The 17,732-nt window shown below is 38.6% G+C and overlaps 2 protein-coding genes and 1 long non-coding RNA gene across 3 annotated transcripts in view; all 3 read right to left on the bottom strand.

The window, feature by feature from the left end:
* LOC141440825 (uncharacterized) overlaps positions 1 to 17,732 on the bottom strand; it is a 972,542-nt gene that overhangs the window by 551,225 nt on the left and 403,585 nt on the right. The window lies entirely within an intron of this gene.
* Positions 2,163 to 2,494, bottom strand: LOC141440830 (uncharacterized). The gene is made up of 2 exons (XR_012452753.1): positions 2,289 to 2,494; positions 2,163 to 2,252 (listed from the first exon to the last, which is right to left on the bottom strand). It is a non-coding gene; the product is annotated as an uncharacterized lncRNA (long non-coding RNA).
* On the bottom strand, positions 3,595 to 17,483 carry LOC141440828 (uncharacterized; the record flags this gene model as incomplete). Its single annotated transcript, XM_074105390.1, is given in 8 exon segments — positions 3,595 to 3,690; positions 4,972 to 5,124; positions 8,368 to 8,482; positions 10,289 to 10,412; positions 11,623 to 11,689; positions 13,148 to 13,222; positions 14,823 to 14,916; positions 17,351 to 17,483. Coding segments are annotated over 8 exon segments (804 nt in total), but the record flags the coding sequence as incomplete, so codon positions are not given.

The following is a 17,732-nucleotide window of genomic DNA, read 5'->3' on the forward strand; positions in this document are numbered from 1 at the left end:
ATATTTTTGTTTTTAATTAATTATTACATAATCCTAAGCTACTCAGCAAGACTAGAATTTAATGGCATCTACGTACCTATAATTATTATATATCCATTTTATACATATGTATAAGTATCAAATTAATAATATTAAAGTATTTAGAAATAACTCGGAAATACTAGATAATCGATTTCGTTAAAAAATAACGAAATCATAGAGAAATGCATTGAAAATGTAAATGCTTTTTTTATATAATAAATACTTTAATATTACTTTTTCAAAGAATAAAAGTGCAACATCGATACTTCATGAGATACATAGATTTAAAAACGTCATATGTAGCGAAAATCACCCGAAATTCCTCCTGAAAAATATCTTTATACAATCCTTTGAAGGAAACAACTCCCTGCATTTTGTATTCCAAAAAACTTCCGATTTCAAACAAACCGTCCTCCCAGTCCGTTCGAAAGCAAATCTTAACTATTCAAGGAAGTGCTTTTTTTTCGAAAATTTACTAAAATATTATTTTTCACTTACTTAAGCCACGATAGATATTTAAGTAACAATTTCTATAACAATTTTGAACATTATGCCTTGTTAAAAAAGAAGGGTGCGTCGCAACCGCCCCTTTAAAAATATGCAAAAATTCTCCACCAATGTCAATTTAAACGATAAATAAGTAAATAGCATTTTAAATATCAAAATAACTCTTCTGTACATATTTTTAAACGAAAAAACGAGCGTCAACTCATCTGTCATGCATGATTTAACTTCGTAGCACCTAAAATTAAATATAACTTTACATATTAACCCTCGCGATGCTCTTTCTTACACGTAGCTGAACGCGTACGTGCGAGAGAGATAGACTAGGGGTTTATTATTTTAACATAGACACCGCATACAACAGCACTTATAAAAAAGCTAGAACTTAAGCAATTTTTATCGTTATCTTTATAATTTGTAACTTTAGTGTAAATATGTCAGAGTAAAAAAAAAACTAGCACCTGTCAAAATAAATTAATAAGTGACTTTGAAGGCAAATTAACCTCGTAAATCCCGGCTTTTAGTGACATAGATAGTTCTACAGACCGAGCTGAGAATTTCCAGTTCTGTTATTTTAGACAGTGATCCATCATTGCAGAAATTGCACTCCACATAGTACATTCGGCAATTATTCCTACAATTGATTTGTTGATTTGTACTTTATAAAGTACGCGAGGACTTATGAGGATAAAGTGACCTTAGACTCGTAACGCCCAGCGTACTAAATTTAGGACATACTCAATGCAAATGTCAACTTTTTTGACTGACTATAACTGTCAGTGGAGATCAGTACAATACGGCTGAATCAAATAAATTATGCCTGTCAAACATTATGCGAAATTACATTAGGACAATAGATATGTATGCATTGCAATGGCCTAACCACACATTTCTATCTAATTTAATTTGGAAAGTGCTCAGTAGCGAACGAAGCTTTGTGATACTATTATTTTTTCATGCAAAAAAACTATGGAATACTGAACATTATATTTATAGCCGTACTGTACATTTAATTTTTTGACACATGACAGTTTCATATGTCACAATCAGCTGTTCACGGGAAGCCATTTTTGGATTTTGACACCGTCAATAGTGCCGCAAAGGTACTTAGAAAAGATGTCACAAAAATCATTCAAGTCCGAATATGTCAACAATCCAAATGATAATATACTAATGTCGTAATACATTTAATTTTGTCGAGATTATTTTTACACAAAAGTCACTTTTAGTAAGTTTCAAAAAATTTAAGCATTGGAAACAAACAAAAACTTTTACTATAGTATATATAATATTGCAAAACTACTTCAAATTGAGCAAAGAGTATTTGCTCAAAACAAATAAACATTTCATAGCTCAAAATCGAGTTATAAGAAATGCACTTAATACAATTGAGTAATTGTCTCCTCGAATTTGAGTAAAATATGTCATTCAGGAATATCATGTCAATGTATATCATTAATTTCTTTTTAAGAGTTTTGACAGCTTTTTGCTTAATAAAAAAACAAGTTGTTTTAAAATAACCGTAAATTACAACAACTCAAGTCAAGACCAATGTAGTTTTTTCATACTAAACGAATATAGTTTTTTTTTTGCAGCAAACAGGCCTATCCTGATCGTTGATTGATGAATTACCTACATCACTAGAGATAGAAATAGCTTTTGAATTTCTGTCTTAAGGGGCTCACAAAATTGAGCATTAGTATCATAACCTCGTAACGCCCAAAGTCCTTTATAAAGGACTTATAAGTCATTTGACATTGAACTCTCTCACAAGTGACATAAAACTTGATGTCCATAAAACAAAAATTTGACTTGAGCGTTAGGAGGAAAAAGGAGTGTTTTAGCAAGCATTCAAGCGATACGACGGCAAAGCTTCGCGCATTTTGCTGTTTTTTTAATTTTTTTTTATTCGACTGTATGGCAAACGAGCAAGTGGGTCTCCTGATGACCAGGGGGATTGCAGATGCATTGCCAAACCTAGAGCCTAAGATGGGATACCTCACGTCGACATCATTGTGACAAATTTTTTGACAAGCATTTACTATACTTCGTTTTTTTTTAGCATTAGAACTAGGGTTAACATCTTGACGAGTCTTTTTATTGGAAAACGTTTAAAAAAAATTAGTAACTACAACTTACAAAAGCATGTGAATGATCATAATGCCCTTGCTAATTGTTACATGTTTGCTGTAACTTATTTTTCAAAAGGGTTTTTGAATAAAATGACACGTCAAAATCGCTTTTACGCTGGATTTTAATGAAAATTTGCACTTTAAAGTTGAATATTTTGCAAACAAATCACTGAATCGAAAAATCGTTTTAAACCCCCCTTTGGTTTTAAAAGACCTATCCAACGATACCCCACACTACAAGATTGGATCAGAAAAAAAATCACCCCCCACTTTAAGTATATGGAATGCACACTAAACATTTTTTTTTAAATCTTTTGTTGTACCATTTTGTCGGCATAGTTTACATATATATTCGTGCAAAATTACAGCTTTCTAGCATGGATAGTCCCTGAGCAAAGCCGAAGTATTTTATTTTGAAAAAATGACTGCTAAGTTCCTTGCGGCGCATTCTTCTTAGCAATGATGGTCTTTCCGAAAGCGCTGGTAGTTTAAAAAACGACGTGTGAAATTGCCCATTGCGGCCTATTTACTGAATAAATGATTTGAATTATTGAATTTGAACATGATTTTTAATTCCATTGCAGGAGGATTAATTTCGAGTTTGTAATGAACTCTTGCTGACACCTGTCAAAGACAACCTTACAAGTTGAATGTTGGTCACGTATATGACCTTGGCGTGTGAGGCCAATGGCTGTCACGACTGGACGACTGGGGCGGTGCAGAGTTAATTAATGCCTATAAAATCATTCCTTGGACTAATAGCACAATATTTAATTTAATTGGTTAATCTTAAAAAAAACGTAATTCAGAATGGCATAGACAACATTTATCGAAATATTTGAGCTAAAAAAAACTATCTATTTAGTATGAACAAGCTTTCATTGACGTCCGAATATATTCCGTTTTTTTTATAATTTTCATTTTTTCCAATGCCGTGTCAAATATATATAATGCAACAATATATACATAATAAATACGCGGTGTGTATAGCTAATCAGAAGTCCCTTGCTGAATCGCAGCTGTTAGTAGGGTCCTGAAAAAAAAAATACAAATTATGTCACTTCAAAGTTCAATATCTCAAAAATGGGTAAACCGATTTTGATGAAACGTGTCTAAGAACCATAGTTACACAACCTGACTTCAAATAAAAAAGCCGCATTCCAATCGGTCCACCGGTTTAAGAGCTACGGTGCCACAGACAGACACAGACACACATAGCGGTCAAACTTATAACACCCCTCTTTTTGCGTCGGGGGTTAAAAACAATGGATTGTGTAACATGTAAAAAAAAAAATGTGTCAATTATATGTATGTCGGCTATATATTGGTACTGACCTATGGCACCACGGGCGGGGAGTGTCGGTGTATCATCAGCCAAATATATGGTCTACCATCCTAAAGTTGATATTCGTTTGCATGTCGTAAGACAATGTAGACAACCGGATGGCCAAGTGGTTGGAGAACTACGAAGCTTGAGGTCCCGGGTTCGATTCCCGGCCGGGGCAGATATTTGTGTGAATAACACGAATGTTTGTTCTCGGGTCTTGGATGTTTAATATCTATTTAAGTATGTTTATCCGTTGCCTAGTATCCATAGTACAAGCTTTGCTTAGTTTGGGACTAGGTCAATTGGTGTCAAGTGTCCCATGATATTTTTTTATTATATTTATATTTAATGCTAATACTCATGTCTGTCAACTTAAAAGTTCGACTTTAGCGACATATTCATTTGATAGGAACTTGTTTAAAAATTGATAGACCACTTATTTGGCTGATCGTACGTTAGCGCTGACTTATGTCACCATGGGCGGCGAGTGCCCTATAGCACTGACCTATGGCTCCATGGGCGGCAAGTGTCGAGTGGGCACTGACCTATGGCTCCATGGGCGGCGAGTGTCTTATAGCACTGACCTATGGCTCCATGGGTGGCGAGTGTCGGTGTAGGTTAGCACTGACCTACGGCACCATGGGCGGCGAGTGTCGGTGTAGGTTAGCACTGACCTACGGCACCATGGGCGGCGAGTGTCGGTGTAGGTTAGCACTGACCTACGGCACCATGGGCGGCGAGTGTCGGTGTAGGTTAGCACTGACCTACGGCACCATGGGCGGCGAGTGTCGGTGTAGGTTAGCACTGACCTACGGCACCATGGGCGGTGAGTGTCGGTGTAGGTTATTAGCACTGACCTACGGCACCATGGGCGGCGAGTGTCGGTGTAGGTTAGCACTGACCTACGGCACCATGGGCGGCGAGTGTCGGTGTAGGTTAGCACTGACCTACGGCACCATGGGCGGCGAGTGTCGGGTGGGCACTGACCTATGGCGCGATGGAGAGCGGGCGGAAGCGCCTCGCGCGCGCGGCGTTGTGCGGGGGGGCCCGTGCGGGGGGCCGGCGGCGCCGGGCGGCGCGCGCGGCGGGGACGCCGACGGGGACGACGCGCCCGACGCCGGCGGGGACGGCAGCCCGCTCCTAACGGGGGAAACATCCACGTACAATTGCTAAACATGAGTAATACGGGTGATATTGCAAGAATAATAAATATCCCGTTGTCGAAGTTCTCGTGCCGTCCCTCTCACTCTCGTATTAAATAATATTAGCGTCAGCGGGACGGCAAGATACGAGGTTCCAATTTAGCACATCGTAGTATAGGAAGAGTTTCTCCAAAAACTGTTATAATCATCTAATACCTTTAAACTAGCAAATTTTATAGTATTGGCGGATTTTCAACATCGATAAATCAATTTGGATGTCGATAAATCATCATTTATCGGTTTTTACGATACAATAATTTGTATAGCCGTAATATGTATCTTTGTTTAGTTTATATGCCGACAGATGTCGCTGTACGGAAAATTTAGTCACCCTGAATCGCGCTGGCGAGATTTTTCCTAGCAACTATAAGAAGGGTGTCAAATTGGAATAAATTGCCATTCGTCGAGCAACCGTCGACTGATTCACGTCAAGGACAGCGGTTGAACAAGGGCCTACGAATTGTACATATTATGTTCCTTTCTTTTTGTATATATGAAAGAGTTTAGTATATTATACAATTTACAGCTTTGCGCTTAAAACCACAAAATTTCATCGGCCATAATACCTAAAATGTCAAATTGTCTCTTGTATTAAAAATGGACGAAATTTATTATGACTTTGACTTAAAATGTCATATTATCTAAATACCTAAAGATTAAAATGCACTATTTATTCAAATATTAATGAGAGAAATTACAAAATATTAAAACAACTCAAACCGAAAACACCCAAAAGGCAAAATGCCAAATTTTTTTCACAGGTGGTGTTTGAGAAATTTGATGTTGATTTTTATTAAAATATATTTATTTCCAGAACAATACAGGTCCAACTATAAAAAAGGTATATTAGGTACAATAAAATTAAATAAACTAAAACTATAATAAATCTAAAAATGGACCCTGCGGCATGGTACCAAAGATGCTGGCAGCATTTCCCCGCTGGATCGCAAGACTGATGCGTTGAGCGAGGAAACTGCCAGCTCTTCGGTCTCCTGTGGTATCTCTGAGTCTCTTTGATAGATCTTTGAAGAGACTCAGAGCGCCAGGGCCCCACGGACCAAGGGTCTCGACGCCGAAAGGTACAAAATCATATTCGGCACCGAGACCACTGTATTTTCCTGCTTTGGCAGTTTCTGCCATTTCTGCTGCTGCTGCTGCCCTTATTGATGTTCGGTGGAGATGAGACGGGGCCAGTGTGTCAACACAAGTTGCATCCCATACTAGCACACGTCCCATACTCCACGGAATCAGCGACATTCCGTCCGGTCTCTTGCCGTCATTTCTAGATATGCCTGTTGGCTCTAAAATAGCCGGCACATTGACCGAAGCAAGAGACCGACGGATAATATCATTAAGGGCAGCATGTCTTGAGAAACGACCCGCACTTCTCTGGCAGGAAAGACCGTGATGCCCAAGCCGGTCCACGTCGTTTCCGCAGGGACACCGATGTGGGGCGCAGACCGGGACCCCGAGGCGTAGGCATACCGACAGTCGCAGGGTATTGGGTTCTAGGAAGGTGCCCATGTTTCGGGAGGGGAGCGCGTGGAGCCAATAACCAGCTTCTCTTGTGCCTGCAGCTAATAATCTGGCTCGTCCAGCAGTGCAGGATTCGCGGAGTAGTGATTCTTGGGATAATTTAGATATAGTGTCGTCCCAGCTCCGTTGCGATTTTGGATTTTCCGGAAAATTTTGACTGGGGCAAGCAATTGACCAAGCGTTTTTGGCGTCTTCCAAGTCCGAGATCTCATAGTTTGTGCGTAGGATTTTGCCTATGAGACTGATCGAGCTATGGACTGACGACAAAAAGGCTGGTAACGCGACATCCGAAATTTTGCGGATCCCTAAACCACCGTACCGAATGGGGAGGGATCCTTGGGTCCACGACTGCTCGCTAAGTTGACAATTAAGGATAGCTTCCAAATTATTTTTGATCAGATTATCCATTTGTGATAAGAGATTTTGATATTTCCAGAGAGGGGAGCAGCGTAGCACGTAAGTTAATTTAGGAACGAAAAGGCAAAATTTAATGACAGACAATGCGTAATGTGGGCTAATTTCAAGAAGGCGATGATAAAGATTTTCGAATTTAGATTTGCAATTTTGAATATATCCGGGAAAGCTGTCTTCAAAAATGGGGGATCCTAGGAGGCAAAGCGTATTCTTATCAAGTATTTTAATGTTTGGTGCAAGTTGGTTGAATTTTAGTTTCAGGTTGTCGACATTTGTGTTGGAATTTGGAATATATAGTTCACATTTGTTGAAATTAAGTTCAAGACCAATAGATTTGAATTTGTCAATTATTAAAGAAAGGTCGGATAGTACAGAGTCTGCATTACCTCCTAAGGTCCCGTCATCCAAATACCATACATTAAATTTTGATGTCAAATTTTGAATTATTGGATTTATTGCCAAGCTGAAAATTGCAGGCCCCAGGGGATCACCTTGCTGACAGCCGACTTCGGATGACAACTCGTTTGAACGGTACATCAACTTCGTTGGATCTGCATAGCAGTGAAGGAGATAATTGTAAATTTCGGGAATGTTCGATTTAATTTCGGAGAGCAAGGCGTCCCTATTTACCGAATTGAAGGCGTTTTTGATGTTGATTATTGACTTTTAGTATAGTTCCTTTCAACGTACAAATTTAGGTATTTTAACTTTTAATTGTTTTAAGCATATGTTGTTTTGCCATGAAAGTGATTTTGAAGTTTAGGTATAATGAGACTAAAGGTATTTTGAAATTCAGCCATATTAAGATTCCGGTGTTATAAGAAAACAAAATAAGGCATTCTGCAATTTAGGTTGTAACTAAGGGACCCCATACATCCCTGTGTTATTATTATTATTATTTTTTGTATTTTTTTTCTTTAATTGTATACTATAGTTTTTAAGTATTTTATTTGTAATTATATTATTATGAAAAAATGACTTTCTGCCAAGTTTTTTGCGGCGCATTCTTCTTGGCAATGATGGTCTTGCCGAAAGCGCTGCTAGTTTAAAAAATGACGTGTAAAAGTGCCCATTGCGGCCTATTTACTGAATAAATCATTTGAATTTGAGGTATTTTGAGACCAAGAAGTTTTGAGACCTGGGAATATTGATAAAAAGGTAAAATGCAATTTAGAAGTTATAAGCTTAAAGCAGTTTACCGATGAAGACAATAATGATGATGATGATATACCTGGAGTGCTGCGGCGGCGGTTGGCGGTGCCTGGGGCGCGCGAAACGCAGGTTCAAATCCCGCGCTGGGTCGGCCGCGTATTTCTCGCTCGCGTTCTGTCTGCGTCGGCGCAGCGCTGCAACAGACAGACGTACAAAAGTCAAAAACAAGTTATGGGGATCCTGTGTTTATACTGAACAACTTTTAAAATAACAAGAACTAAAGGATAAATTTAAATTTATTAATAAAGTAACTACTTATTAATTATTTATCATTAAATGAAAGTGTTGGAAGGGGTAGACCTAGGCGGACGTTTCGAGGCCAAATCAGGGACGTCTTGGAAAAAGGCCAGGTCAAGAGTACCCTAAACCGAAGAGCATGTGTGAAGGGAATAATGAAAGTGGACGAAGCGAAACAAGTATGTAAGGATCGTAGCAAGTGGAAAGAAGTGGTCTCTGCCTACCCCTACGGGAAAGAGGCGTGATTATATGTATGTATTATTAATTAATAAATAATATAATGGTTGTGGGTTCAAACCCCGGCTCGCACCTCTGAGTTTTTCCAAATTCATGTGCGGAATTACATTTGAAATTTACCACGAGCTTTGCGGTGAAGGAAAACATCGTGAGGAAACCTGCACTGCAAAGCAATTCAATGGTGCGTGTGAAGTTCCCAATCCGCACTGGGCCCGCGTGGGAACTATGGCCCAAGCCCTCTTGTTCTGAGAGGAGGCCTGTGCCCAGCAGTGGGACGTATATAGGCTGGGATGATGATGAAATAATATAATAATTTGTTTATTTATTTATTGTTTTGGGTAACATACAGCACAATTTATTACAGTTGAAATATCATTTTTTAAATTATACATTAATTTATAGATTTTAATTAAAGGCTGACCAGGAATATAAAAAACCTGACGCGAGGGCAGCACTTCTACGTTTTATATTGCAACATTCTTTACACTTACTAAAACATAACTACCACTCATATTGACAACGGTGTCGGTGATATTATTTAAAGGAATATTTTCTAATCCCTCGGACTTTTTCTATGACAAATACTTTTATACATTGTGAATTATTTTCCTTCCAAGGCTATGGATAATCTTCGGCATTTTAACGCACAAAAACACAAAAATAACATTGTTTTTTTTTGAATCTTTTTGTATTTTTTATTTCAATTCCAAATTTTTTATTATTTTTACGGTCATACCGTAAAACCCATATCGAAAATACAAACTGAAATATAGATGCATAGAAAAACCAGAAAAATAAGACCAGCGCTGGGAATCGAACCCAGGTCCTCGGCATTCCGTGCCACGTGCTATACCACTACACCACCACTGGTGTCCAGTGGTGGTGTATTTCAGTTTGTATTTTCGACACAAAATAACACTTTAAATAAAATACCACGCGCAAACAACGTTAAACTTTGACAGCAATAGACAGATGACATTTGAATTGACGGATACAAAATTCAGATCTATTGTCAAGAAGACATTAATATCAAAGGCGTATTATAAAGTTAATGATTATGTTATGGACAGGGATATTTGGAAATAATTCCGATCCGCATTAGCGATCCCTTTAAATAGCGAACCTACTGTGTTAAAAATAAAAGTTGTGTTAAATACTTGTGATGTATACATATCATTTAATAATATTATAAATCTGTTTTAAAAAAATATATATACCTCGTTGAGTTTCTTGCCGGATTCTTCTCAGCAGAGGTTTTTCCGAACCGGTGGTAGATTTTTTTTTGACATTCATAAGTGCTTGTTATAGCCTAAATTGAATAAAGATATTTTGACTTTGACTTTGAATGTAGTGTTACCAGTGCAAGAAATTAGTTCTATTGGTTTTCCGCAATATGGCGAGTTTTTTATAATTCTGGCCAGCCTTTAGCCATGGTTTTAAGTTGTGGGGATCCTGTATGTACTGACCAGGCGTGAGATCGTTGGGATCTGGTGAGAGGGGTCCGTCGCCGCTCCACGAGGCGCATTTGGCCAGCCTGTTCTCCGCGCACCAGGCTATGGGGATCCTCGATGTAGTACTGGTGGTGGATCGCTGAAAATATAATAATACAGTACAGTTAAGTTATAGCAGGAATTATTGAGGTGTCCCGATCTCCTTAACAGCCAACCTTTCGAGCAAAGCCATTGTATTCTATAATATCCTCAAGTGCATAATCCTCAGTTTAAAATGAAATAAAACATAAGATAAAAAAGCTCATTGAAATAACGACTTTATTATTTACAACAGAGAGTTTATATTAAATAAAACTTTGTTGGCAGATAATGTTTTTCAAAATTGAATGCATCGTAGACATAGCAGCCTCATGGAAAAGTATTATCTGCAGAGGTGTATTCATTTCAAAATGCACTTTCTGCACTAGACATTAAAGTCGTTATTTCAATATACTATTTTATTTTATATTTCCGTTAATTTAAACTGAGTATTATGCATTGAAAATACAAACTGAAATATAGATGCACAGAAAAACCAGAAAAATAAGACCATCACTGGGAATCGAACCCAGGTCCTCGGTATTCCGTACCGCGTGTTATACCGCTACACCACTGATGGTCAACGGTACCGACACGAATTTCCCCTATGCACCTCATATCTCAGCTTGTTTGTTTCTTACTTAGTCACTTAAGCAGTGACGCTAGCGACATCTATGCCGTAGCCCTCATCGAGAAGCTTTTTCGGCACTCCATTGGAACTAACCGCTCACCCGGACAAGAGATATCGTTACTAAGCAATCAAATTAAGATTGGTTTTTTGGAATCTTTTTGTATTTATTATTTCAATTCCAATTTTTTTTTAAAATTTGGAATTGAAATAAAAAATACAAAAAGATTCCAAAAAACCAATCTTAACTAGACAAAAGTAATGGATCTATTGTGTCGTAGTTTTGGAGTTATGCCCTTTGAGAATAAGCACATCTTAAAAAAAAATAATAAATTAATTATTAGTTGTAGCGAAATTTTAAAATAATCAGCGTTTCTCTCTTTCCAAACAGAATACAGAGAACGAATCAAATTATAGTCTTAGAAATATGAAATCTTGTCAATTGTTCAGAATTGTTATAAATCAGCCATTCAGACACTCATGCGTATCTATTTATTTATTTTGAGGCTTCGCCTCATGTCATAAACTCGCACTCGTGTCTCAGTGGCCCTCATTATGATACAGTTGCATAAAATACTAATTTACTTAGTGTCCATTATCTACAACGCACAAAAGAGTGAGATGAGCTATGACCATTGCTTACGTCTCTTAAACTTTGTGAACCATCACCACCAGCGCTGGATACTTCGCGTTTGATCAGCGGACTGTTTCTGGGAACAAGGATAGAAATTAACTAATAGTACATTGTGTCTTAAGGGCGGTAAACGAGGAATTGCGAACGAGAGTCTATTAGAAGCCCGTGCGACATACAATGTTTTTCATCACATTTGCGAGTAAAATTGTATATTTGTAAAAGAAAAACTAATATTTTTTTAAAAATTGCCGATACCGCTGATGATGGCGTGCGTGTGCAGGGCGCGCACGGAGCAGCAGCACGCCATGCAGTAACAAACTCATTGACCGACCTTGGGCTTCATGACAAGAAAATTAGTACGCGCAATGACTCATTTACCGACCACGGGTTTCATGACAAGCACATTAAGGTCGAGGGTTTTATTTGGGGGGTTGCAACCAAGGTAGCCTGCATGTTACGACTGCAGTGTGCTGTTTACGAGCAAGTGTGATGAAAAATAATTTCTTTGCTCACCCGCGACCTTATGATAGTCAAGTTTATGCATGCGTTTACGCACTGACGCTTTTCGAATTCAACCAGAGTTCATCTTCAGAGCAACAACCGTACACCATGCTAGCAGATGTTAGACCGGTTGTTGTGTGGTCTAACATCTGGTAGCATGGTGTACGGTTGTGTTGCTCTGAAGATGAACGCTGGTTGAGTTCGAAACGCGTCAGTGTAGTGGTGGTGGTGATAGATGGGTTTGTGTGATTTGTGTGTGTTCTTACAGAGTGGAGGTGGAGGAACTGCATGAACACGCATATCTTGCATAAACTTAGCTATCACAATCTATTTCAAAATCCTGAACAAAAGTGTCTAAAAAACTAAACTAAACTCTGAACGGGACCCGGAAACAGAGGTAGCGCCAAACTTTAGGTCCGGGGTCCTTTTAAGTTTAGATAAATGTGATGCCTTCTCTATTTATTCGGACAAAATTTACCTGTCACATAAAATTTATCAATGAGATTTCGGCGCTTTAGGACCACAACGAGAAACAACCAGTACTTAAAATGACTACTTCTCAAAACGACCGCTTATTGGAATGACCACTACTGGAAATGACCAAAATACAAAATTAAATGTAATGACGTGTAATAACGGTTTTTTTAAATGAAATAGCTGGCAAACTAGCATTCGGGTCACCTGATGGTAAGTCATCGGTCACCGCCGCCCATGGATACCTACAGGACTGCGGGTGCGTTGCCTACCTAAAAGGGGGAGGGGAGTTAGGCCTCCGGATCTCCCGCTCACCGTACGAAACACAGCAAAACTATTACACGCCGGTATTCTGAGGGAGTGTGGTACTAATCAAGTTTCTTGCGGCGCATTCTTCTTGGCAATGATGGTCTTTCCAAAAGCGACGGTAGTTTAAAAAGTGACGTGTAAAAGTGCCCATTGCGGCCTATTTACTGAATATATGATTTAAATTTGAATCCATTCGTCGCATTATAGAGTGTATACGCTATGTGCGTAGATAAAAGCTTGTAAAACCTACCTGTCAGGTATAGTGTCAAGTCGGGTTCTCTCGATGGCGGGGCTTTGGCTCTTCTCCCCGCTGCGGGTCAACGACCTGTAATACACATACTATTAGAACAGACTATACAGACTATATCGTTGCATTGTTTCTAACCACTCTGCCACGAAATTATTTATGTCTTCCAACTGACAAATAAAATAGTACATTGTGTCTTAAGGGCGGTAAATAAGGAATTACGAACGAGAGTCTATTAGAAGCCCGAAATCGAAGATTGAGGGCTTTAATGAGTCGATGTTCGTAATTCTAGTACCGCCCGTGCGACATACAATGTTTTTCATCACATTTGCGAGTGAAATTTAGATTTGTAAAAGAAAAAATATATAGGCTGTGCTCTTGGCAACGTCGCCCTCCCCCTCCCCCTCCCTCAGCATGCGCCGCAACGTGCGTGTGCATGTGGTCCATGTGGTCCTGCAGCAGCACCATCAGTACGGGCACTGACTCATTGACCGACCTTGGGCTTCATGACAAGAAAATGTGTACGCGCAATGACTCATTTACCGACCACGGGTTTCATGACAAGCACATTAAGGTCGAGGGTTTTATTTGGGGGGTTGCAACTAAGGTAGCCTGCATGTTACGACACTGTTTACGAGCAAGTGTGATGAAAAAATTGGTGTCATTGTTTACCTTTTTTGGTGTAAGTAATTTTTAACTGGAGACACTAGACTTATTTTCTTCCTTTTAGATTTTAAGGCAGTCGGGTTTTTGTTTTTGTTTTAATTTATATCTACTGTGACGACTATATATATATATATCTAATTGTGTTCGGACACGCGAAGTACATGCATTTGCGTAATCTAGTGTAATCTACAGGGCGTCCCACGGCAATGCCACATGGAGGGAAAGTACCTTAAATATTGTAGGTAGGTAATTTTACTGAAAGTATACTTTATTTTGATTATAAAAACAATTTTAACTGCATCCAAAGATTTTTGAATAATTGCCTGTCTGAACCGGGAATCGAACCCGCCAAATGGTAAAAAAAAACACACCCGTAATTTTACTACACCGATCGAAAGGCTCAATCAAAAGGATTATTTTTTTCCAAGTAACATAGCATCTTAAATAAAAGGAAGACCATGAAATAATACATTTACAATTTCAGGAAAATGCGGACCGTAGCTCACCCGGACAACACGCACGGAATACCGAGGACCTGGGGTTCGATTCCCAGTGCTGGTACCGTAAACTGCTTCAACTTTGCCTTCTGGCCCCAACATTGCCTGATTTGATTTAGAGTCGATAACTCAGCACTCTTAGAGGTTCTAAACTTTTATCTACACTGGAACTATTATAACGGGGGGATAAAAGTTTAAAAACCTAGAAGGGTGCTAGTTATCGACTCTAAATTGAATCAGGCAATGTTGGGGCCAGAGGGCAAAGTTGAAGCAGTTCACGGTATTATTTTTCTGGTTTTTCTGTGCATCTATATTTCAGTTTGTATTTTCAATTTAGGTTTTACGGGATGACCGTAAAAGTAAAAATTTGTAATTGAAATAAAAAATACAAAATGATTAAAAAAAAAACAATCTTAGATCTTAGGGTGACGAACCTTTCTTTACTCCGACTGCACTGAAAGTCGAACCTAAACCTCTCCCCTCTCTCTCTTTCTCTCTTTCCTTTGTCCTCGTACCTTTTGTCCCTGTGATCAGTGGCGTCATAGTACACGGAGGCCTCGTCGTGATTCCGCACCGGCTCTCCGCCGCTCACCACCGAATGGATCTTGACTGTAACACAGTACATATATAACAGAGACACCACCTAGTACAAGCAAATCGTATCACCCTAATACTGGCTATTCAACTGGCTATTTTTCTTTCCTTCGATTTTCCAACAGATGGCACCAGTGAGAACACAAATAACACGATACGTATTGCCATCTAGTGAGACACTATGATACGGTACACTGGCAACAACCAACAAGCTCACCAACTGAGCCTAGACGACTAGAGATACGCATGATGTCTCTGTCTTATTTACGTCATTAGAAGAGAATGGCATGCTTCTCTCAAATAGTTTCGACGAATGTGAGCAAGCGCATTCCGGTTATTCGCCATCTAGCGTCACAATTGCAAAACACTACGAAAGCCACATAGCTGAAATGTAGCCACATGTAGCCTATACTTTCGTATTCTCAATTTATTATTTTTATGGTGTTTCTTATATTCAAATTAAGGAGTTGAATTAAGGTTGATGTGAAGTTGTGTTTATAAAATATGCTAGTCTTTATTTTAATCTTAATATTTCTACTTAATTCGGCTTATTCACATTTTATAATTTACAAATGTTAATAGTAGTGCCATCTATTGCTGTTTTTTTGTATTAAATATAGCTTGTAGGGATTGGTAGGCCATGACTGTGACAAGAAGCCAACGGTTCTGACCATTAATGTTTGGGATGTTTGGTGGCAAAGCGGTGAACAAAGAGCAGTGGAGTCGTTCTTGTGAATACTTTTTTACCCGACTGCCCGAAGGAGGGTTATGTTTTTCGAGCGTATGTATGTATGTGGGTATGTATGTCCATTTCTTTGGTCCTCGCTGCAGCCTAAACGGCTAGACGGATTTTAACGTTTGAGGTATCATTGGATTCGGCACAACTGTCGGAGTGACATAGGGTGTTAAATATTTCTATATGGCGAAAAAAAATATGGCGAAGGAATAAAAAAAAATATTTTGTATTGTAACAATATGGGAATCAAATGAAAGCTAATAATTAGCCCATTCTAAATATAATGGATTATAATACTTTTAATCTACTATTTCCACAGAATTATCAAAAAGTATAAAATAAACTCAGATCAAATAAAAAGTAAAGATGGAGCGCGGTGAAACGCCCGGTGAGGCCGGTTTTAAAAACATGTGTGCGTAGGCCGGTGTTGCCATAATTCTTAGTACCCCGATACTACAATAATATCGTTACCGTAAAATAACGTTTTTATAGCGATTTAATTACTTTCACACTTTGATACCGTTACTACAATAAAAAACGTTGATAAACTTTTACAAGAACCAAATAACTACGTTGCGTGTCACTTTCTCACGCTTAAAGCCGTGTTAATAAAGAATAGAATTAATAAAAAAAGATTATATAACATAGGCGGCTTTTACCCAATACCTAATAGGGTATCTACAATATTATAATGGCAACACTAGTGTTGACGTTTTATGTAAAGTAATATAAGGTTTTGGTGTAGTTTGGTTGCAAGTGTGTGCGTGCCACTGTGTTAGCACACGGATTGGTGTAGTTTGACCGGCCTCACTTCGTTGTTCGCAGCGCCCTATCTTTAGTTTTTATTTGATCTGAGAATTAAAAAACATTAAATTTAAAGAATCAAAAAACCCGACTGCCTTAAAAACTAAAAAGAAGAAAATAAGTCTAGTGGTCTAGAACTGTCAAGAAGCTCATTTAAGGTTCAACAGTCGGGACCCATTGAAATCGTAACCAGCTCAAAAAATCTTGGTAATGGGTCCCGACTGTTGAACTTCTTGAGCTTCTTGACAGAGTTCTAGACCACTAGACTTATTTTCTTCCTTTTAGTTTTTAAGGCATCGAGTTTTTTGATTTTTTTAATTTAATGTTTTTAACCGATGCTATTGATACTAAAATTAACAATGAAATAGGCTTTGAATACGAAATCGACAACTGTTAATTAAGTTGTAACTTTAACACATAATTGTAAATATATTTTAGCTTGGAACATTATTATAAAATACTTTATATTGGCTATGGTTAGAACTGAAGGAATACTTAATAATATTAGCAAACAAGCTACCTGACGTTAAGTGATCTCAGAGGGATCTTTTCTCAAGTTATATAATATAAAGGTATTCGTAATTATAGTGATTTCAATAAAGCAATTTAAACGGATTAAACTTTCCGACATTTTGAACTTTTTTCATCATTGACCGCTGGAAATACGTATGATCGGAAAGTTTGAGGTTTTATACAATAAAAACATTTATAAATTAAAAAAAACTAGCGACTTGTCGATAACATCGATAAAAAGCGGTGCTCTCTCCCTACAATCTGTCAATAGCCGCACGCAAAATTCCGGGTCCTAATGATGATGGTGATGATGATGATGATGATGATGGTGATGATGATGATGATGATGATGACACTAAAGAAGTAAAGACGCTAGTGATAAGGCCTCACCTGTACCTGAGTGCGTGGGCTCGGAGGCGACGGGCGGCCGCACGCGTATCTCGAGCCGGCTCGAGACCGTGGCGCCCTCGGGGGGCTCCGGGGGCCGGGGCCGCGGGGGCGCCGCCGTTGATGACGACGATGAAAGACTCTGGAAGAGAAAGCGGATTTTAGTACGCTACAAGACTACACTTATGTGGAATCTATAATATAAAAGTGAACCGCCAGAAAGCGACAAAAAAAAACGAGACAGAGCGCTCTACAACACCATTTTGACACGTTTCTCCCAAACAACGCATTATTGTTCTGGAATTTTAAAGCAATTCGCTTCTTTGACCTTGGAATCGCGAAAAACTTGAGAAAATATGATATTGGGTGTGTACATTTTGTATTTTAAGCA

The sequence above is a fragment of the Choristoneura fumiferana genome, chromosome 23, assembly GCF_025370935.1.
Source record: "Choristoneura fumiferana chromosome 23, NRCan_CFum_1, whole genome shotgun sequence".
NCBI classification, from domain to species: Eukaryota; Metazoa; Arthropoda; class Insecta; order Lepidoptera; family Tortricidae; genus Choristoneura; species Choristoneura fumiferana.